Source organism: Protopterus annectens, chromosome 8.part0 (genome assembly GCF_019279795.1).
Source record: "Protopterus annectens isolate FY-2018-M chromosome 8.part0, PAN1.0, whole genome shotgun sequence".
Taxonomy (NCBI): domain Eukaryota; kingdom Metazoa; phylum Chordata; order Ceratodontiformes; family Protopteridae; genus Protopterus; species Protopterus annectens.
In genome coordinates this window covers 379,574,494-379,599,392 of record NC_056741.1, presented here as the reverse complement: position 1 = coordinate 379,599,392, position 24,899 = coordinate 379,574,494, and the positions used below count along the sequence as shown (strand labels likewise).

At 45.1% G+C, this 24,899-nt stretch overlaps 1 protein-coding gene across 2 annotated transcripts in view; it reads right to left on the bottom strand.

Annotated features, from left to right (window-relative positions):
- Positions 1 to 24,899, bottom strand: part of LOC122808816 (Y-box-binding protein 3-like) — a 1,306,948-nt gene that overhangs the window by 186,560 nt on the left and 1,095,489 nt on the right. For both annotated transcript variants that reach the window (XM_044079878.1, XM_044079879.1), the window contains exon 7: positions 4,418 to 4,592. In XM_044079878.1, coding sequence (XP_043935813.1) covers positions 4,418 to 4,592 — 175 coding nt within the window. The remainder of the gene's footprint in view (positions 1 to 4,417; positions 4,593 to 24,899) is intronic.

Sequence of the window (24,899 nt, the reverse complement as noted above, 5' to 3'; positions counted from 1 at the left end):
CAGTGGCTACTGGAGGGGGTAGTACAAGGGGGCGTCCTATGGTTACATGAAGTTGGCAATTCAATGGGGAAGCAAAAAGATCTATGTCTGGGCATCCTCATTTTTGCGTTACCATGCTGAAGATTTGTGGATTCAACTTCCATTTGTGAGGGTCCATGATATTTCTGCTTAGTCTGCCAGAGTATTTTTCTTTCCTGGCAGGAATTGTGCTTGCAGGTGAACTTGGTACGTTAGAGATGTGTTCCACAAGGTCATGCCTTGCCTGCATAGGGGATAAGAATGAGTGCCCCCTTGCTTGTTTATGTATCACATTACTGTGGTGTTGTCTGTCTTTAGTAGTAATTGTCCTGGAAGCAGAAGGTCCTTGAAAACTGTTAGGGCATTTTGAACAGCCAACATCTTTTTGATTGAAGTGAAGATGCATCTGGTCTGTGGTCCACTTGCCCTGAATGCATTTTCCTGCCATGTGTGCTCCCCAGGCGTAATCCGAAGCATCTGTTAGAGTTTGCCTGGCTGCTGGTTGGGTAAAAGGCTGACCCTTGTTTAGGTGACATGCCTGTGCCCAGCATCGAAACTCCTGTTGTAGGCAGGGTATCATTGGTATTACTGCTTCTAAACTGAGATTGCTGAGTCCAAACACTTTTTAGGTACCATTGTAATTTCCTCATATGCAGTCTAGCATATAGTATTAGTAGAATGCAGGATGCCATGAATCCCAGGACCTGCAGAATTTTTCTTGCAGGGAGATGGGACTCCAGTAATTGAAAATATTGAGTTAGTTGAACTTGTCTGGCGTGAGGTAAGCCATCTGGGCCGTTGTATTTAAGATGGCACCCCGGGATATAATCTGTTGCAAGGGCACTAGTTTTGACTTCCTTTCGTTTACTGTGTACCCTAGGGAAATTAGCAACCTTTTTACAAATGCCAGATGCTGTAGAAGAATGTCCTTCGTCGCTGCTTGAATGAGGCAGTCCAGGTATGGATATATTTGAATTCCTTTTTGTCTGCAAAATGCAATTACTGGTGCCAGGCACTTTGTGAAGACCCTGGGCGCAATTACTGGTGCCAGGCACTTTGTGAAGACCCTGGGCGCAGTAGATAAGCCAAAGGGCAGTGCAGAGAATTGGTAGTGCATTGTACCAGTTTTGAATCTGAGGTATTTTCTGCAATTTTGTCTGATAGGGACATGCTGGTATGCCTCTGAGGTCCAGTGTAACAAGCCAAGCATTCTTGCCCAGCATGGGTAGAAGCTGCTGTAATGTCAACATTTTGAATTTTGGAATATCCAGGTAAGTATTCAGAATTGAAAGGTCTAGTATGGGCCTCCAGGCCTTGTCCTTTCTGGGGACCCAGGAAGAGTCTTGAGTAACATCCTTGTCCCTGTTGTGGTACTTTTTGAATAGCTCTCATGTCCATGAGGGCTGAAATTTGTTTTAGTGCCTCTGCCCATTGATTTTGTGGCAGGTCTGGCATTCCTTTTAGCCTTGGTAAAGTATGAAAGTGGAACCTGTAACCTTGAGACACAATATTCAGAACCCATTTGTCTTGGGTGATTGCTTGTCAGTTTAGAGAAAAAAGTGCTAGTTTTCCCCCTAAGGGGGCTTCCAAAAGGGACATGCTTGGCATACGAAGGGGAAAACCATTGGGACTGTTTCCTGTAAGGTTGAGATTTGTCCTCACCTCCTTTTGGGGTTGAAGTGCCCCACTGTCATTGTCTGTTTGAGCCTTGGGGTTGAAATCTGCCTTTTGGGTGTCCATATCTGCCTCTCTGTGGCCTGACACTAGAAAGGACCAATCCTTTGTTGGCCAATTTCTGCTAAACCAAGGTGGCTGTACCTGTAAGAAATCCTTGACTGTTTGCATAGATTTAGCTTTATCCTCCATTTTCTTTGACACCTCTTCTGCCTTAACACCAAACAAGGTATAATGCTGTAAAGGAGCATCCAATAAGTTTGCCTTAACATGATCAGGTAAACTAACCAAGCACGTCTTTGAATCACAGAACCTGTAACTGTGGCTCTACAAGAGGTCTCTAAAGAATCAAAACCCCATTGCCGAGTAAGTTTTCCCACCTGTTCAACTGCATGCAATACATCCTGCATTTCTTTACAGTCAGGAGCTTCTGAGCTTGCAAGCATTTTCTGTTTTAACTGAAGCATTAAATATTGTTCGTACTTAAGCATGTGAAACTGGCAATTTAAAGCTCTTGCTGCTAAGGTTGCAGAAGTGTATACTTTCTTCCTCCATCTATCCAAAGCTCTGGAATCTCTATCAGAGGGTACTGGGTTTTTTTTGCAATGGAAGCCTCAACCCCTTTTGGACCCTGGGAAATAGTTTCTGGATTGGCAGAAGGGTTTTTGTAAAGAAACTTGAGAGTCAGGGACTCTATAGTACATGTCTGGCTTGGCTGGAGCAGGGGGCAAAGAGTCAGGAGAGAAGCTGGATTCAGAGAACACATCTGCAATGTCTAGCACAGGCGGAATAGCCAGCGGCCTGTGCTGAGGCAATAACAGGAAATCCCTGAGCCTTTTCTTGGATTCTGACTAATCCTGACTTTCCCAATGGAAATGCTCCCTCATGGTATGTAAAGTTTCCCCAAAAGAATAATCCGCAGGAGGAGAGGCTGAAGGGAGATTCTTCAGCATCAGAGTCCTCATAGGGGGGTAGAGAGTATCCCTGGTCTGAAGAGGAATCGGAGGAAATAGAAACCTGATCAGAGGAATCCGTCTGTATCCTGCCTAGGCCTTTTCTCAGGAGGGGGATGGGAACCCCTGATTAGAGTAATGAGGTCTTCGGCCATTTTAAGCATCTGTTTCTTAGGCATGAAGGACTACCCAGGAGACTGCTGTACTTGTTTGTCTTTAATGGTACCTTTGTCTTGGCTGTTTTAATGACAAGTTGTGAAGGTCTGAAAACACCCTCAGAAGCAGATGCCTGCTCAGCAGCTCCAGACCCATCTGAGGGATTAGTTTCCATAGGCCCAACACCTTGAGTTTCCAGAGGCCCAGTTGTCTCCACATGGTAGTCGGAAGCAGCCTGTGGCTCTGAGGTAGCGGGTGTCAGGGGCTGCGAAAGCGCATCACTGAGAACCGGCGACTGGCCTATAAGAGGTTTAGTCTGTTTTGGACCTCGGATGCCTGTCTATTGTTGTCTTTGTGTTTTTTCTGTATTGAGGTAGTCGGTTGACCTGACAGCATGGTATAATTGAACCTTCTGCCAAAGTAGTGCAAAGCAAAATTGAAACGTCTTTTTATAGTGCGTTTGTTAAATCTAGCACAAAACAGACTAGTGGCGTGATCAGGGCCTAGGCATGGGATACAGTAAGAGTGGAAGTCCCTATGAGGTATTTGGTTCCCACAAGAAATACAATTAACTTTTTCTGACATAGGTCTGAAGCAAGAAAAGTTTCCCCAATGGGGTACTTAGCTTTATTGAAGACTTCGGATCTGAAATTCGACTTCGAAAATCTCAGGAGTTGGCCGACCGGCACTTACGAACTGCTTCTGCTTCTGGCACCGCGCGGCAAGAAAGACAGAAGAACATGGCGTCAGATGCATCTTATATACCCCTGGCGCACTGTCAGGGAAGAAGTGACAGCAACCGACGCCGACCAAGACTTTGGAACTCTGGCCGACTGCGGGACCACCTGACGGCAGGATAATGACTCAAGCAGTGTAACACGATGAACATCAGGTATACCACAAACTTGGCACAGAAAAAAAAAAAAAAAACCATGCAGGAAACATGAACACTAGGTATGGTACTCAGGCATGAAGACCAGACAAGTACCAAGATGGACAGTGACCTTTGGGAAACTTGCATAAATTAGCTGAGGCACTACCGACAGTAGCGTGACTTGGGGATACAGATGCCCTGATACAGACCAGCTCCAGTCTTAGTTGTTAAAGTAAATGAAACCAAGTAGCTTGTGATCACACCAGTCACCTATAGTTCCCAACATCACTGACCTTCTCAGGCAGCTAACCTACCACCTACTTGTAAAGTGATGACCTACTGCCAGTTATATCTAATGGTGCAGTCATTAGCTGCAGCAGTCTTTTTAACATTTGCAGAGTTCAAAAAATGCAAGCAAAAAATAAAATAGAATTTAAAATCATTAACACAACATAATAGTATGTGACATATCTGAACAACTCTGTACAGTTCTGCTGACTACATAGATTAAGGGAAAAAACTTGCTAAAGTAAATGCAGACCATATCAATACACTTGAAAACACAATGTGAACAGTGTAGGTAGCTCTCAATAGCAGTTTCTTTGTTGGGTCTCCTCAAACACCCTCTACCCCTACTTAAATATTTTGGTGTCAAAAGCAGGAAAAGTGGACAAACAAATTTGTTATACACACTGCATCTAATAAGTCAGCAAGTCACAGTGAGGGAAAAGAAAAAACATACTTCTTTGTCCTGAGGTCCTGGGTTCTGAGGGCGTGGTCGGCGTCGGTAGTTATAAGTTCGTCGAAAGCCACGAGGTTGGCTTGGCTCTTGATTCTGACCAGTAGCAGAGGTTTCTTGATTCTCTTTGTTGTCTTCACCTTCTGCTGAAGGAGCAGGACGGGGTCTCGGAGGTCCTCTGCCAAATGGTGGTGAAATCAAACAGAAGAAACAACAAAAGAAGTTGTGAATAGTTGTGAAAACAAGCATATAAAGAACAGAAGGAGCGAACAAATGGACGGGGATTACAGAGATACAAATGGAATAGGAAAAGCAGAAGTCTTCACTTAACAGGTTGATTTGTATATGGAAGTATAATATTTATGCAGACATATAAGCTTTTATAACATTAAAAGCAATTTTAGATTCCATAAACATTTATCCTGTCCCCACCCATCTAAAGACCATCCCTTTTTCATCAGACAATTGTTCTTCAAATCAAAAATGCACAGTGAAACACTATTCTGAAGTCTCTCTATTCTCTAATTCACCTTTTAGTTTAGAACTCCTTCAAATATATGAGCAAACAGTGAAAACTGCAGTGATCCTGAAAAGAAAACATGTCTGTTTAAAGGTCACCAAAAACAGAAACTGAATGTTGGAGTTGGCACTGCACCTCCCAAGTACTGGAGGACAGGAGACTGATTTAATAACATTTTTTTCTAGAAAGCAAGTTCAAGAAAAGTAAAACTCACAGCTGGAGAAAGATTTTGTAGTCACCAGCAAACTTACCTTTTTTGCTACTTGAGAAACCGTATGCAGTTTTGAAAGCAACAGAACCGGCTCAATTACAAAACCCTTTATTTGTGAATACTACATATGTGAACTGTTCTGTTACATTTCTTCAGTTTTGTCTATAAAAAGACAAAGAATGAAAGAACAGTTACATGAGGAAAGAAATGGTATGCAAATTATAATAAATGTGTCCTTTTAAATGAAGCAGTGCAGCAGTGTGTTTCTGCCATACAGCACTCAGTCATTTTTCTTTGCTGGGTGATCCTCCATGTGTCTGCATGTTTTTTTTTTCTTGGTGTTAAGTTTCTTCCCATAATCCAATGATTTAGGCGAACCAGTGACCCTCCATAATGCCAGTAAGTGTGAGACGTATGCCACTGAGGATAAAGGCCTGACTGTAGCCCAGGTAACCTGAGTTCAATTAGCAGCTTGGGTGTCTGAGGTGTGGCAGAAAGATGTGCCCATTCTAGGGACAGTGCACACCTGTATGCTGTTGGATTCCTGGTGAAGCCAAGGGTACACGAAAGCAGGCATGTCCAAAACTGGGATAAGGCAACAGCATTGGAGTCAATGCAGAAGACAGACAATACGCCACCCCCCGCACCACTGTACATCCACCCATATGAAATTAGTTATGCACACAGGGAAATGTCAGTGCATTAAAAGTCTGGCAGCAATATGATGCTGCACTGGGATGCCTCGATCTTCTAGCGTATAGGTCAGGGCAAGTCCAGGGGTATACAGGAGTGCCTAGCAGATGCGATGGATGAGATGCATTGCTGCCAGCCACTGGTCAGCCTTGAGTAAAAAGGGACTACAAAAACTGCGCGAGTGTCATGAGAGTGTCCTGTGATAAACCGGTGCCACAATCAGGGTTAGATTCACAGCCTTAGACTCAATACGCCATGACTGATCCACAGCCCCTGACCTGGATTAAACACGTTCAAAATTAACCAGTACCTTAGATGCAGTAGCTGTACAAGACATGTACATCGAATTATATAGTTTATTTTAATTCATCCACAACTGGATTTGTAAAGCATTTGTGGAGTACACTACTTCCAATACTATGCACCTAGCTGTCTGTACAAGACAAAGCCTTTTTAACCTAATTTTTTCCTTATGCAAAATAAAATCCAGGAACATAAGAATGTAGTAGTCAAGAGGTATAAATATTATGCTTGTATAAATGCACAGCTGAAAAATGTTTAATTCTGTGAAAACCACATTCACAAATTTTGTGCTGCTTTTAGAAGTGGGAAGTTACTTCAAGAACATGGCACATCACAGGCCAAGGCAATAGAGAATATTTTTTGCAGGACTAAACTACTGCTACTTCATATAATGTACTAAAACCCCAAAAACTAACTTTCTTGCGCTTAACTTTGGTCTAGATTCACATCTGTCATCTACGGATATGCAACTTACTTTCTTTACCTGGAAAAGAATGCCCAGGATTATCAAAGTAAGAATAGTCATGTTCTCTTACATACCACTAGCAGAGGACCAAAAATAATTTCTCTCTCAGAATAACAGGCTTCAAGGTGGTTTGCTGACCCTCCCAAGAAGCTAAGAGTAAACAAGAATTACATTTGAAATGTACAGAGATCTTGAATCTCTCATATCTTAATGGGCCATATACCATACCATTTCCTATTGCCCCTCTTTGGGGATTCAGCTACTACCTCAGAGCTTTGGTTCTCTCTCACAACTTTGTCTTTGCAAAACCAGCACTTATTCAACATAAGGACTGCTATGAACTAACAATTTTGTGTTCCAGAACTCCACAGGGTCATTAATGGAGGGGGAAAGGGGTGGCGAAAAGGTAGAGTTCAGCAATTATCCACTTCCAATACCAGCCTTAACAGCTACAAAATGAAGAAATTAAGTTCCCACCACAGGCACTGCAGACAGTACCACAGAAGCAGTCCCTGCCTCTCAGGTATTAAGTAGAACTACTAGGTGTAGGAATGATGTGAAAAAACAGTACAGCAGCAGTCCCCCAGAGTTCAGGTATCTGGATACATTTTGAAAAGTATGCTTGCAACAAAAGAGTGTATTCACTGTTGCAGTCATCACATTTGGGTTATCCCTGTCAGAGTGGCCCTCAGCTGTCCCCAATACCAGAGACTTAGCATTTCTGTGTCGGTTGCTGTTGCTTGACTAACATTAGGTCATCATTCGTATAAAGTAAAGCAGCCAATGCCATTACATCACTTTTCTTGCCCTAACCTGTCAGAAACCCCCAAGTAAGAGGTCAGGGTCTGGTGGAAGAAACCCCACCAGTGGAAAATAAATACCATTAAGTCCCTTGAAAAGGAAAGGAAAACAAGTTAGAATGGTAATAAAAGGAGAAAGAGCAGAAAGGGGGATGGACAGGGGGAAACCAGGACTGCAACAGTGAATACACTCTAACATCTACATGTATGGTAAGGTGTACACAACTGTACTACGTTCGTGTTTCACCGTTGCAGTCACCACATTTAGGCTTGATTCCCAAAGCTGAGGAAAAGGGTGGAGGCAGTCAATGAAACTAGGGGCTGGCTAGGATGCCCTGCAAGACTGCAGAGGCAAACCCTGCCCTGGATTTGGAGGAGAGGCAGGTGGTAATGCTTGGTAAAAGTGTGAATAGATGTCCAGGTGGCAGCCTCCAGGATGTCCCTGGTGGGGACTCCTCTGAGGAAAGCTGCAGAGGTGGGGGCTGTTCTGGTGGAGTGTCCTGACCCCTGGGGGGAGGCTTTCCATGCTGTTTGTAGCAGAAATGGATGCAGTGTGCCATCCATTTGGAAATGGTTTGTTTGGAGATTGCTTTGCCTTCTGCCCCTGTAGCAAAGCTAACCAGCAACTGATCAGACTTTTTGAAGGATTTAGTCCTGTCTAGATAGAATCTGAGCTGAGCTGTCTGTGCATATCTAGAGTGTGAAGAATCCTTTCCCCCTTGTTCTGGGGATTAGGAAAAAAGGTGGGCAAATAAATGGATTGGTTGAGAGCCACACTGGACACCACCTTGGGCATGAAGGATGGGTTAGTTCTGAGGGATACCCTATCTGCATGAAAGATGAAGGGTTCCACAGCCATGACTGCTTACAGCTCAGAGACCCTTCTGACTTAAGTGATGGCCAAAATGAAGGCAGTCTTCCAGGAGATAAATTTTCTCTCCGCAGAAGCTGGTTCAAAAGGGGACAGGGTGAGCTTTTCCAATACAAAGTTAAGATCCCAAGCTGGTGTTGGTGCCCTTCTGGGTGGCCTCAAGTTGCTAGCCCCTGTTTGATCAAAGGGTGCGAGAAAAGGGGCTGCTCAGTGGGGAAAATGAGCAGAAATAGCAGAGGCATGAATTTTTATAGAGGAGAAAGGAGGCCACTGTGTAGTAGGTCAGCTAAGTAATCCAGAATGAGAGGAAGGGCCTGTGCTGTATTGGCTCCCTTAGCCTGGATCCAGGTGCAGAACCTTTTTCATTTATCACCATAAGACTTTCTGGTGCTAGGTCGTCTGGCGTCATGGATAACATCCAGAACCTGTTTACTGAGGTTGGCAGATTGGTTCGGGGTTAGGGAATAAGCCAAGCTGCCAAACCGTGTCTGCAATTGGGGATGCAAGAACTCCCCTTTCCTCTGGATCAGGTGGTTTGGAATCTGAGGAAGATACCATGAGGGTAGTGAGGAAAGGCTGCGCAGCAAGGGATACCAGTGCTGCCGGGGCCAGTCTGGAGCTATGAGAATGGTCCTTGGTTTTTCCTCCCTTATTTTGAGCAGTACCCTGGTGATGAGAGGTAGGGGGAGGAAAGGCATAAACCGACAGACTGACCCAGGGGAAGGACAGAGCATCCAATTTCCAAGCCATGCAGTGATGCTCACTGGTGCAGAATTTGCTGAGCTAATGGTTGGTGTGGGAGGCAAAGAGGTAGACCTTTGGGGCTCCCCATTTCTGAGTTAATAGGGTGAAGGTACTTCTGTTGGAGTTGCCACTCGTGGGTTCAGAAGATTTCTGCTTAATTGGTCTGCCAGAGTTGAGAGCCTGGTAAGAATTGTGTAAACAGGTGTAGTTACATGGCAGAGGCTGTGTGCCAAAAGGTCATGGCCAGCCTGTAGGAGTGAGTCCCTCCCTGCTTGTTGATGTACCACATCACAGCGGTGTGTTTTGATCAGGAGAGGTCCTGGAGAGAAAGGGCTTGAAAGCTAATCAAGGCGCACTACACTGCCATCTTTTGACTGATGTGCAGAGGGATTTGCTGTGGGCGCCATTGGACCTGTATGTACCCGCCATCCAGGTGTGCACCCCAATCGTAGTCTGATGCGCATGTAGTGAGGGTCTGGGTGGCGGGGGTAGGTGGGGAGAAAGGCATTCCCTTGTTGTGGGAGCATGCTGTTGCCTACCACAGAAAATCTTTTCTGAGGCAAGGAATTATAGGTAGAAGAGTTTTCAGGTCTTGAGAGCGTTGGCACCAAAGTCTCTTTAGGTTCCACTGATGTTTCCTCGTATGCAGTTTGGCATATGGAATGAGTAGTATGCAAGATGCCATGAACCCCAGAGCTTGCAGGATCTTCCTTGGCAGTTAGCTGGGGCCTTGTGGCTAGTTGAGAGAAGTAGTTTGTCAGGAAAATTTGTTCCTATGGAGTAAAGTATGCCATCTGGGAAGCTGTGTCCAGACTTGCCCTGAAAGGATTACCCTTTGGGTGGGCACCTATTTGGATTTATTTTCTTTGATTGTGTACCCTAGGGAGGTTAGCAGGGTCTTTACAAAGGCCAGGTGCTTGAGCAGCTTCTCCTGGTTGTCTGCCTGTATAAGTAAATCTGAATATTTCTTTGCCTGCAAAAGGCAATGGCTGGAGCCAGACATTTTGTGAAAACTCTGGGAGCAGTAGAGAAGCCAAACGGAAGCGCAGAGTGTTGAGATGCTGCCCTGAAGCAGAGATTTCCTGCACGATTTCCTGATAGGAATGTGGAGGTAGGCCTCCGATTTAGGGTGGCTAGCAAAGTGTCCCTGGACAGCATGGGTAGCAGCTGCTGGAGGGTGAGCACCAGGAAGGTGTTTAGAATGTTGAGAGGATGGGGCAACTAGATACCCTCTTTTCTGGGCACCAGAAAATTTCTGGAGTAGAAACCTTGGCCTAGCTGTTCTGCGGGAAAGTGCTGTACTGCCCTCAGAGAGCAGGGAAAGGATTTGCTTTTGAGCCTCTGCCCACTGATTTGGTGGTAAATCTGGGAACCCTTTTGGGGTTGGAAGGGAAATTTGTATCCCTGAGACACAATGTTCAGAACCCAGTTGTCCTTGGTAATGGTGGCCCAGGTGCTTGAGTGAAAGGAGTTTTCCTCCTAGGGGTAAGTGAAGGTGGGCAGAGGGAGGGGGTGAAGGTGACGAGTCATTGTGAGTTTTTACCATAAGGGGGTGGCTTAGAACTCCCTGGTTTTGAAGCAGAGGTAGTCCACTGCTTGGACAGTACAGTTTACACTTACCATAAATGTAGATGCTAGAGTGTGGAGTGTATTCACTGTTGCAGTTATCACATTTGGGTTATCTGCCTGCAGGTAGCCCTCAGCAGGCCTGAATACCAGAGTCTTGGATTCCTGCATCAGATGCTCTCTTCTCCATTGACGTCAGGTCATCAGGGGTATAAAACATGCAGCAGACGCCATCAGTTTTTCTTGCCCCAGATGTCAGGTGCCCCCACAATGGGAAGCAATTGTATGTTATGGTACCCATACAACAAAAAGCAAATACACCTGAAAGCTTAAATACACCAAACAAGAAGGAAAGGTAGAGCCAAGAGAAGTCAGGGGGCTGGAGGGAGGGTAACCAGGACTGTAACGGTGAAAACACACCTAACATCTACATTTATGGTAAGGGTACACAACTGTACTATGTTCTTAGTGTTTCACTGTTGCAGTCATCACATTTGGGTCGATTCCCAAAGCTAGGGAAGGGAGGAAGAAGTTAGAGAGCATTAGGGACAGCTATTAAACCCTGCAAGACTGCAGTGGCAAAACCAGCTCGGGATTTAGAAAAAAATAGGCATGTGGTAATGCTTGGTGAAGGTATGTACAGAAATCCAGGTAGCAGCTTCTAGGATGTCCCTGGTAGTGACACCTCTGAGAGGCTGTATAGGTAGATGCAGCCCTGGTGGAATGTGATCTTATCCCCTGTGGGGTAGGTTTTCCATGGTGCTTATAGCAGAAATGAACGCAATGGGCTATCCACTTAGAAATGGTTTGCTTTGAAATGGCTTTCCCCTCTGCCCTTGCAGCAAAGCCAACTAGCAGCTGTTCTGATTTTCTGAGGGGCTTAGTCCTGTCCAAATAAAATCTAAGTTGACTGTGCACGTCCAAAGAGTGCAGTATTCGTTCTTTGTTTTGTGGATTTGGGAAAAGGGTTGGCAAATGAATGGACTGATTAAAGGAGACACTAGACACCACCTTGGGCATAAAGGAAGGATTGGTCCAGAGGGAAACACTGTCTGCATGGAAGATAATGAAAGGCTCCACTGCCATGAGGGCCTGTAATTCAGACGCTCTTCTTGCTGAAGTGATGGCTAGAAGGAAGGCTGTTTTCCAAGAAAGGAATTTCAACTCTGCAGTTGCAGCTGGCTCAAAAAGGAGAGAGAGCTTTTCCAATACAAAGGTCCCAGGCAAGAGTAGGAGCTCTCCTGGGGGGAGAAATTTTTGGCCCCTCTGAGGAATTGCTTTAGCAGGGGGCGAGAAGAGGGGTGGGTTCAGTATGTGCTGAAATGGCAGAGGCATGAATTTTAATACATGAAAAAGATAGGCCCTTGTAGAGCATTTCTGCCAAGTACTGAAGAACATGAGGTAAGCTGGGCACCGTTGTGCCCATCCCCTGAGTTTGGCTCCAGGAACAGTATATTTTCCACTTTTCAGCATAGGATTTTCTAGTACTAGGCCTCCTTGCCTCCAAAATGACATCTAGCACCTGCTTACTGAGGGATGCTATTGGAGAGCTCAAGGAATTAGTCAGGCTGTAAGGTTCAGGGTTTGGAGCGGAGGGTGCAAAATCTGGCCTGCCTGCTGGGACAGCAGGGAAGGGGTCTGAGGCAGGTGCCATGGTTCCAGCAGTGTCATACTGCACGCAAGAGGGGGTACACCAGTCCTGGCGTGGCCAGTCTGGTGCAATCAGTATTGGCCTTGGTTTGTCCTGTGTGATCTTTAGCAGAACCTTCTAGAGGAAAGGCAGAGGGGGAAGGCATAAACTGAGAGGCTTTCCCAGGTAAAAGGACAGGGCATCCACTTTCCAAGCTTGATTGTAAGAAGTACTCATGCAGAATTCGTCCAATTGGTAGTTCTGAGGGGAGGCAAACAGGTCTATCTCTGGGGTCCTCCATTTGTTCCTCAAGAGGTTGAATATTTTTGGTTGCAGTTTCCAATCGTGTGGGTCCATGAGATTTCTGCTTAGGTCTGCCAGTGAATTTAGCTTGCCTGGCAGGAATTGAGCTTGTAGGTGCACTTGGTAGCTCAAGGCTGTGCTCCACAGAGCCATGGCTAGTCTGCAGAGAGGGTACAAGTGGGCCCCCCCCTGCTTTTTTTAAGTACCACATAACTGTGGTGTCTGTCTTTACCAATAATTGTCCTGGAAGAATATGGTCCTTGAAGGCTGTCAGGGAATTCTGTACAGCTAACATTGGTTGACATGCAGGTGCATCTGTCTCTGGTTCCATTTGCCCTGAATGCACTGCCCTGCCAAGTGAACACCCCATGCATAGTCTGACGTGTCTGTTAGGGTCTGGGCGGCAGGGAGTAGAGTGAAAGGGAGCCCCTTGCAGTAGCAAGCCTCTGCTCACCAAAGGAACTGTCTTTATACAAGGAATGATAAGAATCATCAATTCCAGGTCCTGAGAATGTTGACACCATAGGCTTTCAAGATATCACTGCAGTTTCCTCATATGCAGTCTTGCATATGGAATTAGTAGAATGCAAGAAACCATGAACCCCAGGGCTTGCAGAATTTTCCTTGCAGATAGCTGGGTCTTTGTGGCCAGTAGTTTGAAGTAGATTGTCAAATAAACTTCTCTCTGGAGTGAGGAAAGCCACCTGGGAAGTTGCATTCAAGCTTGTGCCCAGGAATACAATTTGTTGGCAGGGTACTAAGTGAGATTTCTTTTTTTATGGTGTACCCCAGTGAGTTTAGAAGTTTCTTTACGAATGCCAGATGTTTTAATAGCAATTCCTGGCTTTCTGCCTGAATCAGACAAATGTCCAAGTATGGGTATATTTGAATATTTCTCTGCCTGCAAAATGCAATGGCTGCAGCGAAATACAATATCCTGGGTGCAGTAGATAAGCCAAAGGGAAGTGCAGAGAACTGAAAGTGCATGGAGCCTGCCCTGAAGCGTAGGTATTTCCTGCAAGATCCCCATATTGGAATGTGCAGGTAAGCTTCCTTTAAGTCCAAGGTTGCCAACCAGGCATCTTTGCCTGTCATAGGAAGCAGCTATTGAGGTGCTAGCATCTTGAATTTTGGGACTACCAAAAAGAGTGTTTAGAACAGAGAGGTCCAGGATAGGACACCAGGAACGGTCTTTTTCTGGGTAACAGGAAAAGTCTTGAATAAAAACCTTGTCCCCTTTCTTCTGCTGGAACATGCTGAATAGCCCTGATACTTAGAGAACCTGCTGTTGAGCCTCTGCCCACTGATTTGGGGGTAGGTCTGGCCAACCGTTTGGGATTGGTACGGTGTGGAAGTGGAATCTGTATCCTTGGGGAAACTATATTCAAAACCCATTTGTCCTGGGTAATGAGTTCCCAGTTTTTTGCATGTAGAGTGAGCTTTCCTCCTAATGGAACAGGCAGCTGAGCAGGGATTGGAAGGGTTAAGGTTAAGTCATTGTGCCATTTTCCCATAGGGGGGTGTCTTACTACTCCCTGCTTAGGCCTGTGCATAGCCCGAGACTAACCTAGGTGGTCTGCTGATCCTGGGTTTGGACTGAGAAGGCCTGTAAGATGCTGAAATGACCAATTCTTAGGCCAATGCCTACTAAATCTGGGAGGCTGTACTTGCAGGAAATACAGTTTACACAGATTAAGCTTTTTCCTCCATCTTTGAGGACTTCTGCTTTGTTGCCAAACAGGCAGTCTTGGCTTAAGAGAGCATCCAGTAATTTAGCTTTAACATGATCTGGCAAGTTTTGCTCCATAAGCCAAGCATGCCATCTAAGTATAGCCCAGTGATAGCAGCCCTGCAAGATGCTTCTAAAGAGTCAAAACCACATTGCAAAGTGTTTACCAACTTGTTCTGCAGAATGCACTAAACCCTGTAATTGTGCGTGTTCAGCAGAGTCAGGAATTAACAATTTTCTGTTTAAGTAGTCCCATAATATGCTGCTGGTACTTCAACATATGAAACTGGCAATTAAAGCCCTAATGGCCAAAGTAGCAGAAGTATATACCTTCTTACCTCCTCTGTCCAAGGCTCTAGAATCTCTTTTAAAAAGGGGTAGGGTTTTTGACAGTAGTCTTAATGCCCTTTGGTCCTTGGGAAATGGTCTCTGGATCCGCAGTAGGATTCTTGAAGAGGAACTTGAGTTAGGTACTCTAATACCAGTCAGGTTTTCTGAGAGCTGGAGGTAAAGTGTCTGGGGAAAAGCTAGATTCCAAAAAAGCACCATCCACAATGTCCAGAACAGGTGGGATAGCTAAAGGCCTGTGGTGAGGGAGGAGTAAAAATTCCCTAAGCCTATTTTTGGAGTCAAAGTAATCGTGGCTTTCCCAGTGGAAATGCTCCCCAAGAGTGTGCAAGGTTTCACCAAAAGAAAAATCTTCTGGAGGGGAAGCAGAGTAAATGGAATCCTCTGCATCAGAATCTTCATAGGTAGATATGGGCAAACCCTGGTAATCAGAACAAACAAATATCAGATTCCTGATCAGAAGAATCAGAAGGAAAATTAGGTCTCAGAGGGGGAAGGCTGGCCTCCCCTAATTAAGGTAATAAGGTCTTCAGCCATTCTAAGCATTTGTTTTTTTTAGACATATAGCCCTGAGCATGCGGTTTGGACGTCTTTTCTAGGCGTGGGTAGAGTTTTGGGCCTGAATGAAGATGGTATTGGTTTAAAATGCAAGTCTGTAGGCCTGAATACACCCGCAGAAGCCGGTGGCTGCACAGCGGCTCCGGACCCATGCAAGGTAGACACATACGCAGGTTTCATAATTGAAACATCATCTCGTGGCATACCTGACTCCGAATGGGTCTCAGTAGAGGCCTGCGAATCTGAAGTAGTGGGCATCAGGGGCTGCAAAAACGCCTCACTGAGTACCAGTGGACTGGAAACTACCTTAGCAGAAGAGTCGTCGGCAGTTTTGGACCTATGCTGTGTCTATCCTTACGTTTTTTCGGAATATCGGTAGTCTGATGGCTTACTGAAGACATTTCTGGATAGTTATACAGAGTACCAAAATAATTTGCTGCAAATATAGACAAATAGTCTGTGGGTTGAACAAGGCACAAAACCAACAGCGAGGGATGTCGTGGTCTGGGCCTAAGCAAGGAATGCAGTACGAATTAATCTGAGGTATTTGCTTTCCACAGGTAATACAATTGTTAACTTTTACTGACATCGGTTAAGAGCAAGAAAAGGGATCCCCAACAGAGTACTTAGCTTTTTTGAAGACTTCGATTCTGAAACTCAAAAATGAAAATTTCAGGAGTATGCTGACCAGCACCTGCTAACTGCTTCTGCTTCTGGCACTGCACGGCAAGAAAGACTAATGTAATGGCGTAGGCTGCATGTTTTATACGCCTGATGTCATGGAAGAGAACATCCGACGCAGGAATCCAAGACTCTGTTATTCAGGTTGGCTGAGGGCTACCTGCAGGCAGACAACCCAAATGTGATAACTGCAACAATGAATCTCTGCATTCCCTGGGGCTGTTTGTCAGGGGGGGGGGGCGCTCTGCTTCCACGGGGCCTAGGCTAGGCCAGTTTACTGGGAGCAGGAAAGGACCAGTGTTCGGAGGGACAATGCCTACTGAACCTAGGGGGCTGGACCTGCAAGAAATTAACTGTTTGCATATATTTTGCTTTTTCTTCCATCTTTAACACCTCTTCTGCCTTAGTACCAACGTTTTGTGCAAGGGGGCATTCCAACCATTTAGATTTGACATGATCTGGCAGGGGCTGTTCCTTAAGCTATGCATACCTTCTGAAAGATCCAGTGACGGCTGCACTGCAAGAAGCTTCTAGGGCATCAAAACCACAGTGCAAGGTGTGTTTACTTATTTTGACTTGCAGAATGCATTAACTCTTGTAAATCTTGAGATTCTGCCCAAGCATGAAAGGAAGACTTTTTGTTTAAGGAGTTCCAAGGTATGTTGCTGAACATTCAGCATATGGAACTGACAATTTAGTGCAGACAGCAAGAGTAGCTGAGGTGCATACTTGCTTACCCCATCTGTCCAATGCTCAGGAATCCCTGTCTCAGGGGGTGGGATTCTTAGAGGTTGCTTCAATTCCTTTTGACCCTTGAGAAATTACCTCACGGTCAGCTGTAGGATTTTTAAAAGATATTTGTGCGAGTCAGGGACTCTATAGTACCAGTCTGGTTTTCTGGGAGCAGGAGGAAGGGCGTCCGGAGTCAAGCTGGATTCGAGGAAACCATCCTCCACAACATCCAGGACTGGGGGGGATGGCCAAAGATCTGTGTTGTGGAAGATCTAGGAATTCTCTGAGTCTCTTTAGACTGAGGGTAGCCCTGACTCTTCCACTGGAAATGCTTAAGGTATGGAGGGTTTCCCCAAAGAAAAAATCCTCTGGGGGAGAGGCTGAAGGAATGGAACCCTCTGCATCAGAATCCTCATAAGTGGAGAGGGGTTGCATGTCTTCATATTCAGATGCATCAGATTAAACAGACTTGTTCAGAGAAAACTACAGGGGACAAATCTCTTCCTTTTGGAGGTGGTAGCTTGGCTTCCCCTTTAAGCATGTGAGACTGAGGAAAGGTAGCAGGCACCTGAGTGGGTCGGTTTCTTGGGTGTGGTTCGCACCCGGGGCATAAACTCGGTAGTTTTAGACAGAACGGTAGTCGTGAAAGAAGACTTCAGTTTGTGTCGAGACTCGGTAGTGCGAAGGACTTCCTCGGAAGCCAGTGCCTGCTCAGCAGCTCCAGACCCATCAAGGTTGAGACTGCAGGATCCTTAGTTGAGTTTTGTGGCATACCGGACTCCGAAATGGTCTCTTGGGGCTGTGAAAGCATCTCAATGAGGACCTGAGAACTGACCAGCTTAACGGAAGCGTAGTCGGTAGAATTGGACCTGTGTGGTCTGTATCTATGTTTTTTTTGGAAGATCTGTCGGATGGCTTACCAAAGCCATATCAGAATTACAGGACTGTAAGCAAAAATATTGGGCTACAATAAGGGCCCAACAACTGATAGTTCTGCCGTTGAACAAAACAGAAGCGACTAGGGATGCGGTGGTCTGGGCCTAAACAAGTGACGCAGTAAGAGTGGAAGTATCTGTGTGGTATTTGTTTTCCACAGGCGAGACTATTAACTTTTTCTGACATTTGTTAGCTCAAGAAAAAAAGGATCCCCCACGGGGTAGTTTTAGAAGACTTCAACTTCAATTTGATAGATAAAAACTCAGGTAGCGGCTGACCGGCACTCATACGAAAGTACAGTTTTGTACCTACCATAAATGTAGATGTTAGAGTGCTAATACAGCTGCAGTAATCACAGATGGGTTTTCAGCCGTCAGGCGGTCCCTCGGTCGGCCGAATTCCAAAGTCTTGGTCCGGCGTCGGTTGTCATCGCTTACTCTTCTGACGTCAGGAAGGCCAGAGTATACAAGACACAGCAGACGCCATGTTCTTCAGTCTTTCTTGCCCCAGATGTCAGGTGCCCCCAAAAGGAAGGCAATACATAAATAAGACTTATCCACATATGCAAGCAATGTAATGTAATGCAAAATCAGTGTAAGCAAGCAAATAAAACATAGCAGGATAACCCAGTCAGGGGGTATGAAGAGGTTGTTAGGCCCCATGCCCTTACCAAGTGGGGAAGGAGGGAGGAAACCTGTGCAGCTGTATTAGCACTCGAACATCTACATTTATGGTAGGTACAAAACTGTACTATGTTCATCGTGCATACAGCTGCAGTAATCACAGATGGGTAGAGTCCCAAAGCTATGCATAGGGTGGTAGGTACTACGAGGAACTGGGTTGAGCCAGAATGCCCTGCAAAACAGCAGTAGCAAAGCCTGCTCTTGTTCTGGAATATAAGGGCAGGTGGTAGTGTTTTGTGAAGGTATGTACAGAACTCCAAGTGGCTGCCTCCAAAATATCCTTAGTAGGCACACCTCTGAGGAAGGCTGTAGAGGTGGCTGTGGCCCTGGTGGAGTGAGATCTGATACCAGTAGGGACAGATTTCCCATGATAGGAGTAACAAAATCGTATGCAGAGGCCAATCCACTTGGAAATGGTCTGTTTGGTAACTGGTTTCCCTTGAGCCCCTACGGCATAGGACACAAAAAGTTGTTCTGATTTCCTGAAGGACTTTGTTCTGTCCAAATAGTAACGGATGTCTAAAGAGTGAAGCAGCCTTTCCCCTTTGTTTTGAGGGTTAGGATAAAAGGTAGGTAGGTGTATGGCTTGGTTTAAGGCTACCCTGGATACCACTTTTGGCATAAAAGATGGATTAGTACAAAGGGAAACCCTATCCTGATGGAAGATGAGGAAGGGCTGCACCGCCATGAGGGCCTGTAATTCAGAAACCCTACGAGTTGAAGTGATGGCCAGAAGGAAAGCTGTTTTCCAGGACAAATATTGCAGATCTGTTGAGGCAGCAGGTTCAAAGGGAGGCAATGTTAATTTTTCTAGTATGTAATTAAGGTCCCAGGCTGGTATTAGTTGCTTCCTTGGAGGTCTTATATTTTTAGCCCCTCTGAGGAACTGCCGTAAGAGTGGGTGAGAGAATAAAGGAGGATCCGTGTTGAATTCTGCAGAAATGGCTGAGGCATGTATTTTAATGGAAGAAAATGAAAGTCCACTGTTCAGCAGTTCAGCTAGGTACTGTAAAACCTGAGAAGTTCAATTTTCTAGGGTCCTGTCCTCTTTTCTCATTCCAACAGCAAAACCGCTTCCATTTTGGAGTAAGCTTTTCTAGTAGATGGTCTTCTGGCCTACAAAATGACATCCTGCACCTCCTTGGAGAGTAGGGTCTGTTGTGGTGTTAAGGAATTTTCCATGCAGCGAGGTTGAGTGTTTTCAGCTGACTGTGAAGGGTTTTGTAGCTGTTCTGAGTCAGCAGAAAAGGTATTAGAGGCAGGGACCAGGGAGGAGTATGTGTTAGGCTCCTCAGGAGTGGATACCAGTGTTGCCTTGGCCAATCTGGAGCAATCGGTATCATCCTCGGTTTGTCTGTTCTTGCTTTCAAAAGCACCTTGGGCAGAAGAGGCAGAGGTAGGAATGCATAAACTGTCCATGTTGTCCAACTGAATGAAAGCCCACTTTCCAGGCCTTTGGATGGAAGGTCCTTGAACAAAACTTTTTCAATTGATGGTTCCTGTGGGAGGCAAAAAGATCCATGTCTGGCCTCCCCCACACTTGGATTATCTCCGTAAACACCTGAGGATGTAGCTTCCATTCGTGTGGATCTGTCATATTCCTGCTCAGAGTGTCTGCCAGTGTGTTTTCCAGTCCTGGCAAGTACTGTGCTTGAAGTTCGATTGGTCTTTCCAGAGCCAAGTTCCAAAGAGTCATGGCTAGTCTGCACAAGGGGTATGAATGTGTTCCTCCTTGTTTGTTTATGTAACACATTACTGTGGTGTTGTCTGTTCTTATCAGTAATTGTCCTGGATGCAGGAAGTCCTTGAAAGCTGTAATTGCATTTATTACTGCTAGCATTTCTTTTTGATTGATGTGAAGGTGCTTTTCCTTTTGGGACCATCTGCCCTGAATGCACCTGTCCTTCATGTGCGCCCCCCAGGCGTAATCTGAGGCGTCTGTGGTTATGACTTGTTTTGCTTGAGGCTTGCAGAATGGAAGGCCTGTGTTTACTTGACATGCTTGGGCCCACCATAGAAATTCCTTTTGCAAACATGGAATTATTGGTATAATTGCTTCCAAGCTGTGACTGTTGAGACCATAGATTTTTTAGGTACCATTGAAGTTTCCTCATATGCAGCTTTGCACATGGGATTAGAAGAATGCAAGATGCCATGAATCCCAGAGCCTGCAGGACTTTCCTTGCAGTAAGCCTGGTACTTTTTGCTAGTGTTTTGAAGTACTGGGATAATTGCCCTTGTTTTTCTGGCGTAAGATATGCCATCTGGGTGTGTGTGTCCAAGCTGGCACCCAGGAAGGTTATTTTCTGAGATGGTGTTAGCCTTGATTTCTCCTTGTTGATGGTGTATCCCAGAGAAAGCAGTAACCGTGTCACATATGCCAGATGTTCCAGTCGTGTTTGCTGTCCGCTTGGATCAGGTAGTCGTCCAGATAAGGGTAAATTTGTATCCCTTGAAGTCTGCAATAGGCAATCACTGATGCCATGCACTTTGTGAATACTCTGGGCGCAGTAGATAAGCCAAAGGGCAATGCAGAGAATTGATAGTGGATTGAACCTGCAAGAAATCTGAGGTATCTTCTGCAGCTTTGTCTGATTGGGACATGCAGGTATGCCTCCTTGAGGTCCAATGTTACCAGCCAAAACTCCTTGCCCAGCATGGGAAGAAGTTGCTGTAATGTGAGCATCTTGAATTTTGGTACGAGTAGAAATGTGTTTAGGATGGATAAGTCCAGAATGGGCCTCCAGTCGGTTCCTTTTCTTGGTACCAGAAAGAGTCTTGAATAAAAACCTTGACCTTGCTGGTGCGTAGGTACCTTTTGTATAGCTCTCATGTTTAGGAGCTTTGAAATTTGCAGTTGTGCCTCTACCCTTTGATTTTGTGGCAGGTTTGGCATGCCTCTCATTTTTGGAAGAGTGAAATTGAAATTTGTAGCCTCTGTTTATAATGTCCAATATACATTTGTCTGTTGTGACAATATGCCAATTGCTTGCAAATAATGCTAGTTTCCCTCCCAAAGGTGCTGCCAGCTGAGACTTGCTTTGCATGGAAATGAGGGAGTCATTGGGTTTGCTTCCTGTATTGTGCACTGTCTTCACCACCTCTTGGTGCTGGAGATTGCCATTGTCTGCCTCTATATGATCCTTGTGATTGCCCTCTGCCCCTTGCCTGTATCTACCTCTTTGGGGCTTGTCAGTGGCTGGAAAGGACCAGTTTTTTTGAAGGCCAATTCCTGCTAAAACGTGGTGGCTGGACCTGTAAGAAAGCTTTGACAGTTTGCATAGATTTGGCTTTTTCTTCCATTTTTTGTAGTACATCCTCAGCATTAGTACCAAAAAGTACATCCTTTTGTAAAGGAGCATCAAGAAGTTTAGCTTTCACATGATCAGGCAAATTTTGTTCCCTAAGCCAGGCATGTCTGCGAATGACTGATCCTGTAGCAGCCGCTCTACTGGAGGCCTCTAGGGCATCATAACCACATTGTAAGGTGCGTTTACCCACTTACTATGCATCATATCCTGTAACTCTTTTAAATCTGGTTGTTCAGGTTGAGACATTTTGTTTTTTAATTGTGATAACAGGAACTGTTGATATTTAATCATATGAAACTGACAGTTTAAGGCCCTCATGGCTAGGGTGGCAGAGGTATATACCTTCTTACCCCACCTTTCTAGAGATCTAGATTCCCTTTCTGCAGGAAGTGGATTCTTGGCAGTGGAGGCCTTTAATCCCTTAGGGCCTTGTGAAATGGTTTCAGGGTCAGCATTATGGCCTTTGTAGAGAAATTGGTGAGAACTGGGTACTCTAATATCAGGCTTTACTGGTGCAGGAGGCAGAGAATCAGGGTTAAGACAAGCCTCCGAATAGACATCATCCAGTACCTCCAAAACAGGGGGTATAGCCAGAGGTCTGTGCTGAGGTAACCAAAGAAATTCCCCAAGTCTTTTCTTGGAATCTGAAAAGTCTTGGCTTCCCAATGGAAGTGTTCCCTCAAGGTGTGCAAGGTTTCCCCAAAAGAAAAATCCTCAGGGGGGGATACAGAAGGAATGGACTGTTCTGCATCTGAATCCTCAAAAAGGGGAGTAAGAGTGTTCCTCTGCATCAGAATGTTCTGATAAAATGGATCCCTGGTCAGAAGAGGGGGATTCTTCCTCCACTCTGGGTCTCTTGTCAGGAGGGGGCTGAGAACCTCTGATAAGAGTTATTAGATCCTCAGCCATTTTAAGCATCTGTTTCTTAGGCATGGGTCCAGGAGATGGGCCTTGAGCAGCAGGCCTAGTGTGATGCCTGGCTGCTTTGGATTTAGTAAAGGCCTTAATAGAAAAAGAAGATGAAGGCCTAAATACACCATGGGTGGAGGTGGACCTGTCCACATTAGTAGGCTCGACATAAGCCGGGCTTCGTTGTAGTCTGGGAAAGGGCCGAGGACCCAGCGGTCTCGGGTACAGAAGACACCGCGAAAGGAGTGTCGTCGGTAGTCAGGGACTGCAAAGGCGTCTCGCTGAGAACTAGGACCATGTCTAGCCTGTTTCGGCGTGGTGCCGGTGGAGACCGTCCTTTTTTTTGGATAAAACGGTAGTCGGAGAGTCAGACGACATTTTTATAGTCAAAAGCTTTACCAAAATAGTGTTGGGCGAACTCCGCCTGACGCTTGATAGTGCGTTTATTGAAGGTAAACAAAAGCGACAGCCCGAGACGTCGTGGTCTGGGCCCAAACAAGGTATGCAAAGGGAATGGAAATCCTTATGCGGTATTTGCTTCCCACAAGAAATACAATTAACTTTTTCTGACATCGGTCAGAGGCAAGAAAAGTTTCCCCAACAGGGTACTTAGCTTTAATGAAGACTTCGGCTTCCAAATATTTTCTTAATTCAGGAGCTGGCCGACCGGCACTTGCGAACTGCTTCTGCTTCGGGCACCGCGCGGCAAAAAAGACTGAACATGGCGTCGGCTGTGTCTTATATACTCTGGCCTTCCGGACGTCAGAAGAGTGAGCGACGACAACTGACGCCGGACTAAGACTTTGGAATTCGGCCGACCGAGGGACCGCCTGACGGCTGAAAACCCATCTGTGATTACTGCAGCTGTATGCACGATGAACATCTGCTTCGGGTTCCACGGCAAGAAAGACTGATGTAATGGCATCTGCTGCCTTATTTTATACTACTGACAACCTATTAGCCCTCAAGCGACAGCAACCAACTCAAATACTAAGTCTCTGGTATTCGGGCCAGCTGGGGGCTACCCTGGCAGGAATAACCCAAATGTGATGACTGCAACAGTCAAACACGAAGATAATCACAGAGAAACCTTTCTGCACATATATGAAAGCTGTTATTTTACTCTTGACCAGTATGTTGGCACCGATTGGCATAAGGGCTAATGACTACCACACAAATGCAATGTACAGAGTTGAATTCTGACTTCTGGTTATTGGCTAGGCTCGTAATAGTCTGTAGACTGATAGCCTAGTATCAAACCCAGGAACTAAGTTTTCCCCAACCATGTTAAGCAGAGTTCATCTCTGTGCCTATTCAAATAAAAACTTGACCACTGGATGTGAAATTGCAAATTCACCATGGTCTGGCTCCCACATCTCTGATAGAAAGAGGCCATCTACAAAATACATCTTGTACTATTATGTTGTTCAGATGTTCAAGACATGGGAGGGTCTTCACTACAGGAGACAGGTGCATGGGTTTGCCAAGCTTTGTGAGCACAGCTGCACAAAATCCCTTCTGTGCACATCTTGCATGCAGTGACATGCTCACTAAGGATTCACTTATCCACTTCCAATACCAGCCTTAAAGCAAACACCAAGACACATGACAACATTTGTGGTTGCAGGCACTGCTTGATCACTGTAGGTGAATTAGCATTTTACAAAAAGTGCCTTAATGCTTCTGATAGGTTAAAGCAATTATGAAGTTATGAACTCAAGTAGAAGGTAAAATTACAAAAATCATCACTGTTTGCACTGCCTTTAATACTCTTAATTCTATTAGTTACTGTGTGCAATTAATAGTAGACACTCATAATGGTGTAGATCCATGAGCATTTTGTATATCTTTAAGCTATTCAAGGGCTTGCACAAGTGTACAAATACTGACCACATGCAAGTCAGACTGACATTTTGTAGTTAGCAGTTGAGATGTGAACATGTAAGCTCGGTTAGTTTAACATTTAAAGATGCTGCTATCCATCCTGATGTATTTCTGTACATTAAAGCATCTAAACAAAAACCCAAGCCTCATCTGTAATGGAGAACAAGCAACTGTTTCAGAACTAGGATATCTAAAAGGAGATGAAGTCAGAACTGGCACTTCTAAAAGGACATGGGCCAGAATGTGAACCAGAGGCAAAAATAGAGCAGCACAGCTAACAGTAGTGAATCATTCCCATTATGTGCAAACTTCACAAATCAGGTCAGAAATGAATTTCAGGTATTAAAACTTGCCCAGCATTATTTTTTCATACAATATGAAACCATGCATACAGAATGCTTTAAAAGATATTTGCACAAACCAATATATATATATATTGATAAAATTTGAATTACTATAAAAATGTCTGAAACTATGAATGGCATACAAAATCTAAATAAAAACTAAATCATTTTACCAAAGCATAAGTATTTCCGTATTAAGCAAAGCCATCAGACTTTTCAGAAGTGTATAGTGTTCGCATGTGTGGTGTTACAGTAGTTATTTT